The sequence below is a fragment of the Canis lupus genome, chromosome 20 (genome assembly GCF_003254725.2).
Source record: "Canis lupus dingo isolate Sandy chromosome 20, ASM325472v2, whole genome shotgun sequence".
Taxonomy (NCBI): Eukaryota; Metazoa; Chordata; class Mammalia; order Carnivora; family Canidae; genus Canis; species Canis lupus.
In genome coordinates, this window is record NC_064262.1 from 44,673,576 (window position 1) to 44,692,499 (window position 18,924).

At 54.4% G+C, this 18,924-nt stretch overlaps 1 protein-coding gene across 10 annotated transcripts in view; it reads right to left on the reverse strand.

Moving 5' to 3' along the window:
* Positions 1-238: 238 nt before the first annotated feature.
* The window catches only part of KLHL26 (kelch like family member 26), a 28,326-nt gene continuing 9,640 nt past the window's right edge, over positions 239-18,924 (reverse strand). The window contains exons 2-5 of one of the 10 annotated variants that reach the window (XM_025458116.3): positions 5,313-5,495; positions 1,635-3,105; positions 571-636; positions 239-430 (exon numbers count right to left, since the gene is read on the reverse strand). In XM_025458116.3, coding sequence (XP_025313901.1) covers positions 359-430; positions 571-636; positions 1,635-3,105; positions 5,313-5,495 — 1,792 coding nt within the window. In that variant the 3' untranslated portion in view covers positions 239-358. Of the gene's footprint in view, positions 3,106-5,312; positions 5,626-8,580; positions 8,658-12,614; positions 12,681-18,924 lie in introns of those variants that run through there. The other 9 variants (XM_025458113.3, XM_035702544.2, XM_025458115.3 and 6 more) reach the window with 9 other exon arrangements.

The following is an 18,924-nucleotide window of genomic DNA, read 5'->3' on the forward strand; positions in this document are numbered from 1 at the left end:
GTCTCTCCAAAGGCCACCCAGCCCAGGGCAGATTTGCCCTCTGTCTTCCAGGCACTCAGTAGAAGTTCTGGCCACAATTCCTACTGCCCCTACCCCTGAGCCAGAGGCCAGCCCTCCTTCCAGCTCCTCTGCAATACTGGAAAAGGGCAAAGAGGGGAGAGGAGCCCCTAACTACACCGAGGACATGAAGAATCTGTGACCCATCAGGCCCCACAAGCTCAGTACTGGGCCTGCTCCATCTTTTCACCGTAACATTTTTATTAAATGAAGGAAAACATTAGGAGATGACATCTGCTAAGATATGAGGTTAATTCTTTACACGGTGAGTGGGTCACAGAGACACGACATCAATCGTCCATTAGCAGCAGAAGAGACACTTTAAGTTGCCCCAAGGGTACAAATCCCATTTATAAGACAGCAATGCCGGTGTCTTAAAAAAAAGCAAAACAGAACCAAAATAAAACCAAAAAAACCAAAAACCAGCTTTAGAGGTTTGACACCAAAACAAATGTGGCCAGAGATGCCACAAAGCCCTTGAAAGGAAGAGGACACACCACCCACCCGGCTTGCCTTGCTGACTGGGCACAGGCCTGGTGGCATGACAACCTGAACACGGGACAAGGCAGGAGTAGATGGCTGGAAAAAGGGAGAGAAAAAGAAATTATTAGACTTGTGGAAAGCAGACACACTGTGAGTTCTAAAGCAGGTGTGCCCCTTGAACCAGGGGGTGAGGACGAGAACGGGGGCATCTCGGCTCGCTCCTCATCAAGGCCCCAGGAGACGCCCAGCGCCAGGTGGAAGGAAGGCCAACTTTAAGGACCATCTCTGAGAGCTGGCTTCTGGAAGTGAACAACCGAACACACCACAGGTACAGGACCCAGGACAGGCGTGAAAACAAGTGCAAGACTCTCCTCCAAGCCCACCCTCCCACCCAAGCAGCCCAGGCTTACTTGAGACAGAAACATGCCCACCCTCAAGGTCAACTCTGAGCTGGGTTTTTCCCTGCCAACTCATGGGCTCCTAGAGGTCCATGTGTTACAGAGTTTGGGGTGGTGTTTATTGTAAAAAATATATGACATGAGAAACTTGGGAAGGGGGCAGGGTGCAAACCATGGATTTGGGGATCAATGTTCATGAGTTCACATCCAAATGTCTGAAACTGCCGAGCTAGAGGAGGAAAGAAGTGGGACAAAGCCACACAACACCTCAAAGGAGACCCCGATTCCCTCCATGAGCGGGGATGTGGGACAGGTGAGGAAACCTCCTTTCCTTAGATGTGAATCTGCTGCCATGACATGTCAGCCTCACCACTGGCAGGCTTCCTCAGAGGGCACAAAGCCAGGATCTGCTCTAGGAAGGAAGGAGAAACCCCAGGAGGGGGCCTTATCAACACAATGGGCCCCAAGATGTCAGCCCATGGACCGGGACAGGGGGTGTTCTGTGGTTTGTGGCCCCAGTGTGCACTCAACACAGCCCTCACAGAGATAGCATGAGGCCGGGCCAGGCCCCAGGGGTCCCAGGAGCTACCTCCTGGTCCCCGACCGGGGCAGCAGGACAGGGGCACAGGCAATGCCTGCAAAGGACTCTGGGAAGTGCAGGTCACGCTCCCACTCGTCCGTCTCTGTGTTGTATACTTGCACAATGCCCGTCACGTTGTTGAGGCGCCAGTTGTAGCCCCCCACGATGTAGATCTTCCTGTCCAGTAGGCAGCAGCCGGCCTCTGACTGGCCAGCCCGCATGGGGCTCACACTGGTCCACTGGTCTGTTTCGGGCACATAGTACTCCACCGCCAGCACGTCAAAGCAGCGGTCGACGTGGTCCATACGGCCACCCAGGGCATAGATGCGGCCGCCAGCACCCACCATGGCGTGAAGTACACGGGGCTCGCTCATGGGTGCCTTAAACTCCCACTGGTCAGCGGCAGGGTCGTAGCAGTGCAGCGCCTTCTTGTCTTCCACAGAGATGCCATAGCCGCCTGAAATGTAGAGGCGGCCCCCCTCTGAGGCACCCGCGTGGCCCCAGGTGCGGCGCTTCAGAGAGCAGGCGTAGCCCCACTCATTGCGCCGTGGGCAGTACCTCTCGACTGAGGCCAGGCTGCCAGCCCGGTTGCGGCCACCCGTGGCATACACCATGCCACACAGCACGTTCAACTGGAACTGGATACGGCTCTCCTGCATGGCCTGCAGGCGCAGCCAGCGGTTCAGGTGGGGGTCATAGCGGTAGCAGGCGTCCACAGCACCCTCACCACTGCGGTACTGCAGGTGCTGGCCCCCGGCCACGTACACAAAGTTGTCTAGCACAGCCACGCACGTGTGGCTGCAGCCCACCTCCATCTCTGTGAGCTCCCGGAAGTGGCGGGCACCCGGCTCAGGCAGCTGGTACACCTTACTACTGACAGAGCGGTCGCTGTCAGTATAGGGCGTGCCACCAAAGGCGACCAGGGAGGGCACATCCGAGCGCACGACTGTGCGTGGGGATTGCATCTCGTGCTGCCGGAAGGGCAGCACCTGGTAGTTGAAGGCCTCCAGCAGGTACTGGCGGCACAGCACGTCCTCCACCATGATGTCCAGCGTCTGCACGCTGTCCACCAAGTCTGACGACCGCATGAGCGGGAAGCGGATGTGGCAGAGCACGTGGCTGGCCCGTGGCCGCCGGACTGGGTCGTGCTGCAGCCAGCGGACTGCGGCCCGGAACAGATCGATCTCGGCACAGCTCTGCAGCCGATTGCTCTGCAGGAAAAAGACGAGGCGCTCCAGCGGCAGGTGCAGGAAGTCCTCCTCTTCTGCGATCTGCAGGAAGTGTTCAAAGGTGAAGGCATCCACGGACTCCTTGAGCGAGGCCAGGCTAAAGGTGGTGGCCATGTGGCCGATGTTCAGGCAGGTCTCTACGCTCATGGCGGCCTTAAGGAACTCCTCGCACAGCTCCACCACAGGAAGCATCTGCAGGAACACAGCCGCACCCAGCACATCCTGCACACAGTCCAGGTCCAGCGTCACCTCGGCACTATAGGCAAAGTCGATGATGTGCCTCAGGCCACGGGCTGACACACCCTTCAGCTCGATGACATCCTGGCTCGCCTCCCTCATGCCACCCGTGAACATGGCCCTGAAGTTTGGAAACACAACATGTGGGCTCAGGGTTGCCAAGGGGCCTCAAGGCCACCCAGGAATAGCCTGGCCCCTAGATGCCATAGCAGGGCACAGCCAACCAGGGGAAAGAGGCCAGATGCTCATTAAAGACATGCAAAAAAGAAAAGAAAGATTTTTAATCCATCCAAGTCATGTGTCTTCCTACAAACAGCAACTCACCACTCTGTCCCTCCATGTGGGACCACGCCCAGCCTACCTAGAGGTGTAGAGTGCTGGGACCCAGTTGGCTCAGTGGGAGGGGATGGGGTGGGGATGCTGCTCATGGTGGGGGCAGATACACAGGTGGGCAGGAAAAGGCCAAACCTTGGTTTTGGCCATGAGACAGGTGCCAGCCCCACTGTGGCACCCAGCCCTGTAAGACCACACACACAGCAGGCACCCCAAGAATACCGTGCACCATGGTTCTCAGTGCCCAGCCCTTCACCAGCTGGCACACATGGGCAGATGGCTCCACCTTCCCCAGGTTGAGTCTCAGTCCTGTCACACACAGGGGTGGGGAGGGAGTAAGGGTCCCCAGGTCAGAGCATCCACTAGGAGGCCCTGCCAAAGTCACCATCATCTCCAGAGAAAGGCCCAGACAGTCAGGAAAGCCCCCCAAGAATGGCCCACAGAAGCCCTAGACTACTGTGAGACAGCCCCCTCCCCCGCCCCTTGAGTGACACCAGCTGTCAGCCTTTCTGTCCTGCTCTGGGAAGTAGCGCTCATGTGAGCACCAGTGAAAGAAATTGGACGTGGGTCACAATACTCCATGGCCTTTGGGAAGCCCCCATCAGGAAGAGGGGCAAGAACCCAAGCACCCTCTGGGAGTTCATAAGAGGTTCCTCTCATGGGGCAAGTGCACATTGTGACAGCTGACCAAGGAGAAGGAACTTCCCTCATCCATTCATTCATCCAACAGATACCTGTCCGCCAGTCAGACAGTCAGGTGGTCTGGGCTCGGGTCCCGGAGTGGGGACAGCTGTGCTTGGTGCTCCTGCGGGGCCACCAACTAACAACTCTCCAACACTCTGAGCAGCACCCCCATGGAGCCTTCTAGGAGCAGAGCTCGGGGAGCCCCCCAGACCCTGCCCCTTCTTGTCCCCATGAGTCCCATCAGCCCATCGAAGGCAGAGGCAGCCACAGCGACGGGAGGGAGCTTTGCCTTTTAAGGCCTCGCCGGCTGCAATGCCAGCGCAGAGGAGCCTTTAAAGGGCATTTCTGGCTGGGCCGGCCCACCCGTCCCCAAATCCAGAATAAAAATAGAAACGGCGCCCCAGATGGCTTGGCTGCTCTGGCTCCCCAGAACAGCCTTGTTGAGCCTGGGGGGCGGGCAGCTGAGGGGCGCACCGGACAAGCCATCCCAGCCTTGCCACTCTAGCTTCAAGGACCATGCAGCCTTCAGAACGCACCTAGGCTGGGGCTCTATGAGACAGTCTATACGTGCACTTCAGCTACCACTGGCAACGTGGGGCCAGAGAACCACCCTAGGACAGCACCCCAGCTTTCTGTGGCAGAGTCACAGCCTGGCAGGAAGAATTGGCCAGCTGGTCACTGAGGAAATGAGGGATACTGTCCTTAGCCCGTGACAGCCCCCAACTGGTGAGAATGGCCCTAGCCCTGCTCCAAGGGGCCCTCACTTCCCCCACACAACCCAACACAGGGAAGATTTTAGCAAAGGGCTCTCACGGCAGACTGACCAGTACACCCAGGAAGGCCTCACCTATCGTGAGGGGACTACAACACAGCCTGGCACACTTGGAGACCCCCCCATCTAGATGTCAGTCCTATTCCTCAGCCTGAGTACAGGAACCTAGGAAGGCAGAGATTTGTCTCTGCTGGACCCCCAAAGTCAAGCACAGTGCCTGGTACACACAGGTGTCAAATAAAGACAGAATGAAAACAAGGCCAAGCCCTGGCACTCTCCCAGGGCAGAAACTGCTAACTGGGTGCCCAGGCCACCTCTATCCCCCAGGCATGTTCTGCTTGCCTGCACAACATCCCCTAAAAGTTTGAGAAAGTTATAAACCTAGAAAAAGTTCGAAGTTTACCAAATGTGTGGCCAATATCACCTACTTTCCCTCAGAGCCATCCTGGCTGGCTGGCTGGCAAGCTGGCTGACACAGAGATCACTTCCTTTTAGTTGGGTGGATACTCTCTGGCCTGTCCCCCGAGACCTGTGCTCACCTGAAGTAGTCGCTGCAGGCGGCCAGGACCACTTTATGTGCATGGAAGGTCTCTCTGTTGATGGTGAGTACAACGTCCAGGAGCTGGCCCTCGGCACGGAGGGCAGCCAGGCCCTGCAGGAGGCTGGTGCTATGGCTGGGCGCTGAGAAGGTGCACTTGAGAGCTCCATTTTTGTCAGCCATGCTGCAGGAGAGCAGAGGTGGGGGCTGAGCTCAGACCCTTAGGTCTGTCTAGTCTCTGCCCAGTGACACTGGGCTGGCTCGGCTGGGTTCTGAAGCTGCCCCAGGCGCATGCATAATCGCCAGAACTAGTCCTGGAGAAGCAAAAACAAAACCTGGGTCCCAATAGCATCTGCCACCTACCCACCAACTGGCTCTTGGCAAAGGACATTGACTCTCCAGCTTCCATCTGCCACCTGTGAAAGGGGCAGGGTTTCTCCTAGGACCTGAGGAGGTTCTAATGCCCATTTTGTTTTTTAACTGAGATACGATTCACATAACATTGAAGTCACCATTTTAAAGTGAACAATTCAGTGACATTTAGTACATACAAAACGCCGTGCAACCATCACCTCCAGCTAGTTTCAGAACATCTTAATCGCCCCAAAATGAGACCCTATCCCTATCAGCAGTCACTTCTCATCCCCTCTTGGCAGCCACTACTCTGTTTTCTGTCTCTGGATTTGGCTCTTCTGGACACTTCGTGTAAATGGAATCACACACTACATGGCCTTTTGTGTCAGGCTTCTCTCGCTCAGCATGTTTTTGAGGTTCATCTATGTTGTAGCATGAATCAATGCTTTATTCCTTTTCATGTATGAGTGATATTCCATTGTATGGACAGACCTCAATTTCTTGATCCCTTCACCCATCTGTGGACATTTGGGTTCCTTCCACCCCTCCCCTTAAACTTTATTTCTTTTTTTTTTTTTCATTCTAAATGTGTCTCCTGAGTGCTCACTTTGTAGTGCAGGACTCTCCATGTTACATCATTGTCTCCCATGCCCTAGCAAGCTGTCCCAGAGGGCAAACCTCTTCTCTCCCCTGCAGAGGGTGGGGGTAGGGATTAGGGTGCTGGCACAGAGCCCCAGCGCAGGTATGGAAGAGGGACCTACAGCTTCTAAGGCAGCTCTGGTCCCCAGGGTCAGGGGTGTCACACCCAGGAGAGGCCAGCCTTCTTGGAGGTCCAGCTCCTCTGACACCTGCCCTGTGAGCTCCGTGCCCAACACCCCAGGGGAGAGCAGCCACATGACTATAAAGTCATTTTCCAAAGAATTTGGCTCTGGACTATACTTGGTGACTGCCCAGCCCAGAGGAAAGGCCCACTGGTCCTACTTTCCAGGGATAGAGTCACAGTGAGTGGCTTGTCCATAGTCCCAGAGCTATAAGGCAACACAACAAGATTTGAACCCAGGCCCAGAATGTGCCAGGGTGGGTGGGATCTCCCTGTCTATCACAACCAATGAAGCAGGCAAGAAGTACAGCACAGCAAATTGTGGGGAAGCCATAAAGCCAACAGTATCCACCCTAAGAGGATGAGTTTGCCTATGGGGGTAGTTCAATGAGGGGACAGAGACAACTTAAACAGAGATTGCTGCACCTCAAAATAAGGGTTCAGGAGGCAAAGTTCATCTTGGGACAAACAATAAAGTTAAAAAAAAAAAAAAAGAGTTGGAAATAACCCAAATGTCTACCAGAGGATAAATGGGTAAACACAGTGTGGTCATCCACACAATGGAATAGTACTCAGTCATAAAAAGGAATGAAGCTGATTCATGCTACAACGTGAATGAACCTCAAAAACATCACACTGAGTGAAAGAAGCCAGTCATGCAAGGTCATAAATTGTATGGTTCCTTTTATATGTAACGTCTCGAACAAGCAAACCCATGGAGACAGAAGGCAGATCCGTGGTTGCCAGGCTGGGGGAGAGGGTGGGGCATGACAGCTCATGGGCACAGGGTCTCATTTTAGGGTGAGGGAAATGTTCCGGAACTAGATAGAGGAAATGTTTGCACAACACTGTAAATGCACTAAATGCCACTGAATTGTTCACTCTAAAATGGTAGATTTTATGTTATGTGAATTTCACATCAAATTAAAATAAATTAAACTAAACAAAAGGATATCTGAGCTTTCTTAGGTCCTGCATAAAACCCTGCTGTGGCAACCAGCACCCTCATAGTATATGAGGATTTCTGTGGTTCATTCCCCCTGGCCCTGCTCACATCCTACATTCCCTCCCCTCTAGCACCACTGGCCCCTCTGCTGTTTCATCTTGGAAAATTTGTTTAAAATATTAAAGAATGAGTGGTGTGGTTCACTTCACCACCACCCTGAACACAACAGGAGGGAACAATGCCATCACTGCTAAGATCAGGCCCCTGTGGGGTCAAGAACCCCCACCAGGACTCTCGCACCCCATGCCTCACCCACCCCAGGCCAAGGCCTCTGCTCTCTCCCCACAGCCTCCAGCTCTCTGGAACTTACTTTCCCATTTCTGGGACTGAAGCCTGCCCACAAATGAAGGCCAGGAATGTGGGTACTGGTCTTTCTAAGAAAGCAGAAGAAAGAAGGCTCCTCAGCCCCCACTGTCCAGCAGCAATCAAAACAATACTGGGGATAAAAGAGCTGATGCCAAGCACAGGGCATACTGTCAGCACTCAATCAATACAGCTGCTGCCAAATGGAGGTCCCTGACCTGGCACAGGCCCCCAGCTTCAGTAGCCCTACCAAGAGAGCCTCAGGAAAGGGGGGCAACCAACCAAGGGGCAGAGGGGCTGTAGGGCCCTGAGGTGATGACCACAGGCCTGTAAGGTATTCAGGGTCCTAAAGGTCTGGGATCTGGTGTGTGTGTTGGGGTGGGGGGGGGAAACATGTGACATGCCATAGGGGACACAGGACAGTGAGGGGGACACAGGGCAGTGAGGGGGGATACGGGACACAGCAGGGGGGACATGGTCTACCCTTAGCAAAAAGCTTCCCATCCCTGGGAGGCTGCAACACATGCTTCAGAACTCAGCACCATGCTCATCTGGGCTGGTAATGCTGGGATGCTGGTGGTGCCAGTGGTCAGACCCTGGGTTTGCCAAGGAAGTTTGGCATGCAGCCTCCCTAAAGACCACTGAGGGAGGGAAGGAAAGAGGCTCAGAAAGACTCCAAGTCTCTAGTTTGGTCTGGTTGCCTCTCCCTGACAGGTGGAGGGGATACCCACCTCACAAACCCCCTTTCCCCTCCTACATTGTTACATCCAGCCCATCGTGGCTCACCAGGCCACTGCTGGGAGTTCAAGCCTCTGCTCTTCCAGCTTCCCACAATGGACCCGAGTTCTGCAGACCACAAAGAGAATATCATTGGTTCATGGACTCTTGGGCTTCACAGTGTGCCCATCCTCTGGTAAGCGCTGCCCACCAGTGTACAGCCCCCACCGGGACATCTCCAGACAGGGTCCCACTGTGTCCTCTCACCAACACCTCCTAACAGGCCTCCAGACCTCTTAAGATAAGGCCACATGCCAGATGAGCCTCTAAGGCTCCTTGTGGTACTCAGGTCGGAGCCCCCTTCTCCCTACCCTCCTCTCACGTCACTGGCATTGTCAGCCCCTGGCCCCTTTCCCATAGGTAGGAACACACAGAGTGAACAAGATGGAGAGGCCTTGCCTTCACTGGGTGCACAGTCTGGGGAATGGAGTCCCAGAGTGGTTGAATCATCCAGACTCAGCTTCGCATTGCAGCTCTGCGTGTCCCACAGCTGGGGAGGAGATAAGAGCCTGGTGCAGAAATGTGCAGAGGCCAGAAAGCTGGAGTGTCCCCAGCCTTGCCACCCCCACAGCCTCTCCCTTGGAGCAGAGGGATTGGCTACATCCTGGGTGCTGGTCTCAAAGGCCTGGCTTCCACAAAAGGCCTGCCCTGAGAAACCCACCCTCTCCCCGCAGCCCTGCCTGGGGCCCTATCTACACCCAGACAACACAGGGAGCCACCTTCCCCCACACCACAGGCCTCTCCTGCCTGGGGCCAAGCACTCTACTTCTCTGCAGAGCACACTGCCCTGGAGGCCAGGGACAGCTGGTGTGAGCCCTCAGGGCCTCTCTCTCAGGGACCGGGAGGAGAGGAGGTGCATCTATCTCAAACTTCATGTGTGTGTGAATAACCAATGATGATATCAAGACCCAGACTCAGAGTCAGCAAGTGTGGGCAGCGCTGGGGATGGCAGTGCCACTCTCCAGACCCCACTCAGCATTGCAGATACTGTGGGGTATAAGAAGGCGACACACATACAGCATCACATACGGCATCAACATGCTACCTTCATTACCAGGATCCCTTAGAGTCACATAAATCCAGAGCCTGGCCCTAAGCAGAGTGTTTCAAGGTTGGTCCAGGACCCAAAGGTGGGGAGACGCAGCTCAGTGAGTAAGATACACTCCTCCAGGAAGCCTGCCAGGGCCGCACCATGGCCCTTACCTCACCAGGCTCCATCTGGCTACTGGTGTGAAAGGTAGAGGGCAGGATTCTGACCCCTGCTCTGCCATCCACCAGCTCTATGGCTTAAGCACATACCCTGATCCTTGGGGTCTTCACTTTCTTGGCTATCAAATAGGGCAGGCAGAAACATGGCTGTCATAGGGCTGTCATGAGGCTCCCCTCATCCCCATCACCTTCCAATAAATGAGAGGCTACAGCTACTTCCTTCAGCTACCCTTTGGGCTGAGGATGTGGCAAGGTCCAGTGAGGAGGCACATCCTGCTACCACCCATACAAGCCACCCACATGCCCCTGAATGGTGCCAAGTGCTTAGAAACTTGAAGCTTAGAACCACTCACAAAGCACTGGCACATGGCAGGTGCCTCTCTGTAGACACCTTGTCTCAAAGATTTTGTACATGTGTGCCCCATTTTGTACATGTGTGCCCCTTCCCCTATCTTTGCCATTTTGCTTTTGGCTGGCTTCATTTTTTTCTTAGAAATTTCTGGTTGATTATGAAGCAGGTCAAGAGGACTTCATGTGCTTCCTCTAAGCTCCAGGGATTGGCATGCACATGCATGCTTCCACCAAAAGAAAGATTTCATACCTGGGGCAACTTCATCCTAGAGCTCATTAGTCCCTGGACATATATCTATGGTCCTCCATATATAAAGAGCACCAACAAGTCAATACAAAGCCAGCAATCTCACAGAAGGATGCACAAAGGATGTGGGCTGATGGTTCATAGGAAAGGAAGCACACCAGGCTAGAGAGACCCAAGAGTCAGCATGGCTCACAATAAAAGAAGTACACTCAGCAAGGGACTGGCTTCACCCCTCATGTGAACAGAAGCATTGGATAGCTGGCAATAGACATTCATATCCATTCCCAGGGGGAGTATGAAGTGGAACAATCTTCAGGAAGGCAGTTCAACAGACCTGGCAAAATTCTAAAGTCTCACACCCTTGATCCAGCAAGTCTGCTTCTGGGATTTATCTGAGCTATACTTACATGTACAAGACAATGGATGCAGGAAGATATTCACCAAATATCATTTCTGGGGGCCAAAGATGAGAAATCAGCTAAACACCTTCCAAAGGGGTATAAAGAATTATTGTATCTTCTGACAAAAGGCTGGCTTCAACTGAGCACAGAGGCCATGTGCACTCCAAGCAGGAGTGTGCTCCCATACAGGAATTAGGACACCCCTAACCCAGAGCCCCTGATCAAGCCCACTGAACAGCTACTTACAGGGTATATGGGGCCTGAGATCCACTGAGTGGGGAGGAAACAGCCCCTTTCTGTACACACCTCATCCTCCCCCAAGCCTTCTCCTCATGCCCCTGGAAAGGCTCTTGGTACCCTATGAGGCTGTTTTTTCCCCTCTCATCTCACAGATGGCACAGCTGTCCCTGAAGCCCCTATTAATACCCCTACACACACACACATACACACACACACACACACACACACACACACACACACACACACCTCACAGCCTCTGGGGAGCTCAGGGAAGGAGAAAGGAAGCCAGCAGAGGCTGGAGTCCCCAGGACCGACAGGCTTGGCTGGGTGGAGGTGGGCAGGAGGAGGAGGGAGGGCTGAGGCCTGGGACCGATGACTAAGGGAAGGACCCATTACTCAGGCCAACCCAGACAGGGGGCGGCCGGCGCGGCGGGGCCACGGGCCCCCAGGAAGGCGGCGGCGGCAGCCCTGAGCCTGTCCGAGTCTCCAGACGGCCACCCGAGCCACGGTCACCCGCACTGAGTCATCGGAGCCAATGCGTCAGCAGCCGGGTCAGGACGTCTCTAGAGGCCGCTTACTGCCGCCCCAGCTGCACCCTTGGCCTGGATCTGGCCTCTGAGGGGCTACACATGCCCCCTCAGGCCTGGCCTGCTCAGGGGTGTCCTGACCCCCTACTCCCACACTGCATCCCCTACCACTGTCATTGGACAGTCCTAGCCAGGCCCAAGCCCATGCTGGACATGGGGACACAGCCACTGCATCCCTTGGAGTTTCCCCTGTACTAGGGCTAACGTAAAGTAGGACTAGGTAGGGTAAAAAAAAAAAACCAGGCAGATCATCTGTGGCAAGACGTCCACTTTCCCTGGGGGTCATCAGCCAGCCAAGCCTTTTGCCCACATTGTCTCCAGCTCCTTGTGGGCACCCCCTGTGTGGGCTCCTTCCCCACATACACCAGTCCTTCGTGGGGTCATCCCCAGAATACGCCACTGGCTAGAATCATTGTTTGAGGGTCTGCTGTAGAGGGACCCAGCCCAAGATAAGATGGCCAAGTCGGGGAGGCCACAGGAAGTACAAGACCACACCAACTGCAGTCCCCATGCCCCAGTGACAGGGCCCCTCAGTGGAGGTGGTGGCTGCCCTGGAAGTGACACCTGGTGGGGTGGGTGTTCTCAACTCCTGCCCTCATCTGGCTGCTGGCCCTGGTCTCCATGGTTGGTTTCCCAACCCTACAGGAGAGATCTGAAGCCCCGGAACAGTTCTTTTCATTGGAATGTTGGAAAAAAAAAAAAAAAAAGAAACAAAAAAAAAAAAGGAAAGGAAAGGCAAGAACAAGAAAGAATTTCATGGAAACATTTCTTTGGGGTTTTGTAAAATCCTTTCCCACCCCCACATGGAGCCCAAAGCTCGGGCCAGAACAGAGTCTGACGGTATTGCCCCTTTAACATACTGTTCTGACATGCAAATTCCCTCACTTCCCCTCAAAACAGAGAGCACTTCCACTTTCAAAGCCAATTTTGGTTTTATTGTCCATGTGGCTCGATGGAGCGCAGCAGTGCAGCACAGCTGGTTGGCTCACACCCCGGCCGATGTCGTACCAGGGAGCTCCAGGCCACTCCACCCGAGGGTCCAGGCTGCATCAGCAGGAAAGATGCTGCACTTCGCTGGGGAGAGAGAGGGGAAAGAGAGCCAGAGAGGGGACAGAGACCCAGAATGAAGTGGGGAGGGAAACTGGGGGAGGGGGAATGTGGACAGAGACCCAGAGAAAAGGGGATAGAGACCCAGAGAGGGAGACAGAACTCAGAGGCAGGGTGGGGGATGGAGAAGCTCTGGCAGCCAGCTGGTCCACCTCTCTGCCCTATTTCACACAACACCCTCTCCCTACCCCCTGTCCTCCAGTCATACTGGAAACTTCTCTGCCTTCTCCTTCCCATCCACCTCTGACTCTTAACAAGGCAGGCCTACTGACTGAGCACATGCCAGGCGTGGTTCTTCACATGTAACCTTATGAATCCCCCTCCAAGACAGGGAAACTGAGGCCCAGCACAGCCCCTACAGTTGCAAGGCGCTCCGGCACTGGTTTCTACTTCTTGCTGTACCACAACCTGCTGACTGCCAAGGCCATCGTGCTGGCTCCAAAGCATGCAGCTCCGTGGGTGAAAGTGCATCTGAGCCAGAGTCCCACATGCCCCACAAAGGCAGACACCCCCAGCTACTGTTGCCATGGTTACCACAATATTTCACAGCTCTGGGTACTGTGCTCCCAGCCCAAAGGATAGAGTCACCATATTTTGGCACCTTGCACGAGCCCTCAAATGCTCAGGTTGGCCAGCAGCCCCCATGCTCACGTCACTGTGCTTTCTCTTGGGACTGCTCGCCAGAGGCCAGCCCGCCCTCCTCACCCCTTAGGCGGCAGCAGGCCCATTCCTGGGGCTATCCCTCCTGATAAGGCCTTGATCCCTGGGCTCCCAAGGGGATAGACTAAAGACCAGGGCTTCTGGGTGGACAGGCATGGAACCCAGGAGCAGATGAAGATCCTCACTGCAGCGTCCCAGCAGTCCAGGACATGAAAGCACTAACAGAGATCTACAGGGAACAAAGACTCAGAGAAAGAGGGACACAGACTCAGACAGAGGGGGACAGACACCCAGAGGGAAGGAGAAAAAGACCAAGAAAGGGAGAGAAGAAATCCAGCAAGGCCCCTAGATCCCATGTCCCCCAATGAACCTGGGCCCTCTTTATGCCATCAGGAGTTGTTTATTTCTCATTCCTAGTCATCATGCTGGGTTTTTTTTCCCACATCTTCGATAATTTAAAACAGAATGCCCAGACAAGGCCTCTCTGTGCACCCTATGAGTGGATCTGTGCCAGGAGGGCAGGTGCACCAGGACAATAGACAGGGGCAGAGTCTCATCCACTCCTTCCCACTCAACCTGCCTCCAAGAGCTGGAGGTGTGGGCATTGCCAGAGCCCACTCTGAGTCCGTCCTGGAAACATATTACCTATAGAGATGCCCTCCCAGAATCCTGCAGAGGAGCCCCAGGCCACCCTTGCTCACTTCACCTTCTTCATGGCATCATCATCATAGTTATCTCCCTATGTATATGTCCTTGGCTCCTTCCTGTCTGGGCTCGCCAGGCAGTGACAGGGTGACAGAAGAGAGGGGGTATCGGGGAGTTCCCAGCAGGAAGTAACCATGCAACCTGCAGGCACCTGAGGTTGACAACTCCTGAGAGCCCCCACACAACAGCCAGGGAGCCTGAGGGTGGAAAGGTCATCGAGACAGGCAGGCAGAGGTTCTGGAACCCACATCCACCTTGAAAGAACCATCCTGAATCCTCCCAAGGACCAAGGACCAAGCATGGTGAGAGAAATAAAGCTTCTCACTAAGCAGGACTTGAACTCATGACCCTGAGATTAAGACCTGAGCTGAGATCAAGAGTCAGACTCATAGCCAACTGAGAAACCCAGCAGAAGTAAACTCCTCAGGGCTGGGAGTAGAGGCTGGGGTTTTCCCCCACATAACACAAGCCAAACAATGAGACCCTGGCAAGCCCACCTGGAAGCCCACCCAAGATTCCATATACACAGAGTCTGGCATGGGTTGGTCACGCTCAGTGCCAGCTCCACGCAAAGCAGGCCCTGCCAGCTTGGTCATCCTGCCCTTCTATGACAGGGACAAACCACATGGATCCCTACATTCCCCAAATATTCACTGGGTCACAGCTAGAACTTTGCAGACACTGCCCATCCTCCCACTTAGGAAAGCTAACAATATTGAACCCCATCACTCTCCCACCTAAGCCCCCTGTGGCCCTCCACAGCTTCATTTTTCATGGGCCACTGTCAGCCCAATGTCCCTCAAGCTGGGCTGTAACCGCCTACCCAGACCCTGTGCCATCATCACCTCAGCCTCTGTCTGACCCTAGGACATATGGAGACCTGCCACTGCTGATGGACAGGAGGATCCTATGGCAGCATTCCTCCAATCCCAAACCTGTCAAACTATGGCCATTGCTCAAACCTAGAAAGAAAAGCGGACACCCAGGCCCTACTTCCCTCACCAGCAACAAGTTTTCTGCCTTACAGTACCTCTGCCCCTCCCTGCCCTGCAGAGTGAGCACCCACCCCATGCAGGGCTGTGGGCCAGGGTAGGTACCAACGTGGCTCTCAGTTCACTTCTTGGTGGGCAGTATGGAAAGAAGGATACCACTATTCTCATCATCTTAGAGATGGCAACACTGAAGCACAGAGATGTTCAAGCACCCACCCAAGGCTATACAGCACACAAGAGGCCCTGGCTGGTATTGGCCTCTCTGTAGGCCCAAGTGGGTAGACCCCATATCACCTCCATGATACAGATGGGGAGACCAAGGCTGGGGTGAGACCACTCTCCAAGGACACTGAACATTAACTGAACATAGAGCTGGACAGCAGGAAGGGCAGGATGTAGCTCCTCAATGGTGGCAGGACAAGGGTATGCACTATCCCAATAATCCTCCAGCCACTATGAGGGATGTAATCCCACTGTATCAGGTCACACTGGGAGAGCCTCACCCAGGGCCCTATGTCTCTCTGACCCCAACCCAACACTATTTGTCTTCCCTAATCATTGCTCCATCTAATACACCATCCGTTTCCAGCCTACCTCTCTGAGGCTGAAACAGGAGCCTCTCCAGGGTAGGGCAGGGCAGGTTCTGTCTCCTGCTATGGTCTGGTACTTGGCACCATGTGCTCAGAGCTCAGTCATGTTCGTTGATTAGATGACTGAGTGGGTGGATTAGTGGATGGATGGAAGGATGAGTAGATGGATGGACAGATAGACAGACGGGTGGATAGGTGGGTAAATGGATCAGTGAGGTGGCAAGTGGATGGCTACCAGGTGGCAGCATTGGCTGGCTGGAGCCTAACTCATATCTCTGCTCCTTGCAGATATCTACTGCATATATCTGCTCTCTTCATCCACTCCATGTAATCTCCTGGTCCAAGTTCTGGGACTGGGTATGTTATCCTTTGATTGGGTTCAATTAGGAAGCACTCAGCAGGATTTTTTTCTAGAATGTCTGGCCTCCACACTTTGCTCAGACTGTTCCCTGTGTTGAAGGGCTGACTTCTCCTGCCCCCACCCAACCTTCCTCCTTATGCCACACTTCCAAGTTCACCAGCTCTTCCATGCACCTCTGCCACATTACCCTCTGAGCCTTCTGAAAGGAGATCTCCCTTCTCATATCCCAGCCAGGGTTCTCCACAGTCTCCCTTTCCCCTCAAAACCCAGCCAGGGCCTCCATGTGAGGAGTACCAGGGGCAGACTAGTGGATAAGTCTCAGGCTGAGGCTATGCCTATTTCATTCCCATTCCCACCCACTGACACAAGGCTGATTCCAGTCAGTCTATCCCCCCACATCACCCCCATTGCACTAGGCTTTGTAGATGGAGCCACTTGGATAGCAAAACCCCTTCACTCTACAGACCAGGCAAGATGATACAGGGCTACATGGCCCTGAAGGACCACTTGCTCAAAAACCCAGTGAGACTCTAGCACTGTCAAATTCCAGCATCTCAGTGTCCAGTCCAGCTACCTCACCTGGCAGGATAGGTGCTGAGGCCACAAGAAATAGTTCTGCCAAATGGCACATGCTCATGACCAGTGGTGCTAGGCCAGACACAGGCAGATGCAGATATGGAGATGGCTCAGCCTGGCCTTTCCAACAGCAGCACAAGTTTAGGCATCAGAAGGTACCTGTCATAAATACCTCCATTTTAGGGAGTGCCAACATCCCTCCTCTCTTCTGATAAGGGCCTCCTGTTTTCCTCAGGGAACCTCCTATTCCCCAGTGGGAGGAATCACACATCTCTGGACTGCAAAGGGAGACTCATGACCAATTAGAACCTCCCAGATCCCTGGCCACAGGATGGGGGGTGTGACCCATGTGATCCAATCAGTGCCTTCCCTGGGACTTTTGCTGAAGCCACCAGAATGGAGATTCACCTTCCCCCTGAGGTTGCTAGGATGGTGGGGAGCAAGATGGGGTCACCTTGACCAGCCAGGAGGGAAGGCAGAGATGAGAGAAAGGAGTCGCGGATTCTAAGGAAATCATCTGAGCCCCTGAATCTCAATGTAACTAAAACGAGAACTCTCCCCAAACTTTTTTTTTTGTTTGTTTAATGTGAACAATGAACTTTTTTTTTTTTTAAGATTATTTATTTATTTATTCATGATAGACATAGGGGGAGAGAGAGGCAGAGACACAGGCAGAGGGAGAAGCAGGCTCCTTGCAGGGAGCCTGACGCGGGACTCGATCCAGGATCGCGCCCTGGGCCAAAGGCAGGCGCCAAACCGCTGCGCCACCCGGGGATCCCCCTGAACTTTTATTTTCTAATTGAAGGCACAGAATTGAGTTTCTGGCGCTCATAACCAAAGGGGGCTTTCAATGTCAGAAGCCTCTGATCTAGGGCTCCTCTCCACCATATTCCAGATGAGCCTCTGAAAAAAAACACCACGGAGTTACCACTTCTCCAGCTGCTGCCTCTCCCTGTACTGCACACAGGCTTTCTACCCCAGGGATGGGAGGGGCAGGGGGTGGTTGAGGAAGTCCAAGCTGGGTGATCTGCAGCAAGTGCGTAGTGGCTATACTCAGCCTGAGTCCTGTCTGCCTGTGACAAGACAGCCGTCTCTCCATGAAAGGTCAGCAAGCTCCCCATGTCCCCCACCGTGAAAGTTCAGCAACTCTAAATGCTAAAATGCTGGAAGCAAGCCTAAGACTGGAGCTGCAGGGCTGTCCGATGCCATCAGCCTCAGCAAGAAAAACACCACCCCTTGCTTCTGTAAGTGACTCACGTGGAGCATAAACATTTGTGTGCTCTCAACTGTCCTGCCTTACCCCCTTGCATGACAGAGACAGAGAGGAAAGGGCAAGAGACACCCTCCTGGGACCCACCAGATTTCACCAAGGCAGGCACATGGTTACAACTTTTAAATACAGTTACCAGTTTTCTACGAGGAGGCCACCTTGGGGGTCCTCAGTGGGGCTCCTTTACAAGCCTGTTGCCTCAAGGACACAATGCCACCCACTAAACCCCACCTTTGGAGAATGCCCTGCTCCCCGCTCGGGACTCAGTAGATTCTGGTGATCCTGTCTGCTCCTGCTTCCTTCAGCAGGCTGCTTCAAATTCTCACATCCCGTAGAGAGGAGAGCTCTCCGGATATGCAGCCCAGCCCGCTCCGCCCGCTCTGTCTCTGACCCCTGTGGAATTTCGCAGTTGTGGCGTCAGAAAACATCTTCGGCCTCAATCTCGGGTGACCCCCCTCGAGGCCTTTAAAAGCCCAAAGGTCCGCCCCTCAAGATTTCCTCTCAGCTGAGCTGTTCAATTCCGGAAGCTGCTTCCCTCACAGGAAAGGTCTGTGATTCCCCAAAGGTGCCGGTTACTTCCTCCCGAATCACAATATTTTCCGCGCGCGGTGAAGCGGTGTACGCAAGGAAACCAGCCACTCGGCCGGTTGGCCAGGGGTCTGACACCGCGCTGGCAGCGCCCCAAAACCCGCTCCTGCTCCACGGAGCAGGAATGCTAGGGAAGCGCTCCCTCAGCCGTGGGGGACGAGTTCTGTGAATCCCGAGCAGTCCTCTCCAGTCCTCCCCGAAGAGCACGGGAGAGGGGAGGGTGAGGAGGAAGAGACTGGAGACTCGGGGTTAACAAGTGTTAAGAGCTCCTCTGCACAGCTGCGGAGCGGCTACCACAGGAGGAAGGCGGTCCGCCCGCAGTGGGGACCCCGCGGCCCAGCCCCGGCCCCCACTTCCCACTGCAGGCAGCTGGACAGGGAGAGTGGCTGGCCGTTTCCGTCCTCAGGACACAGGGCCGAGGCCTGCTCGCTAACTAAACATAGCCCACACCAAAGGGCACAGCTTGCTG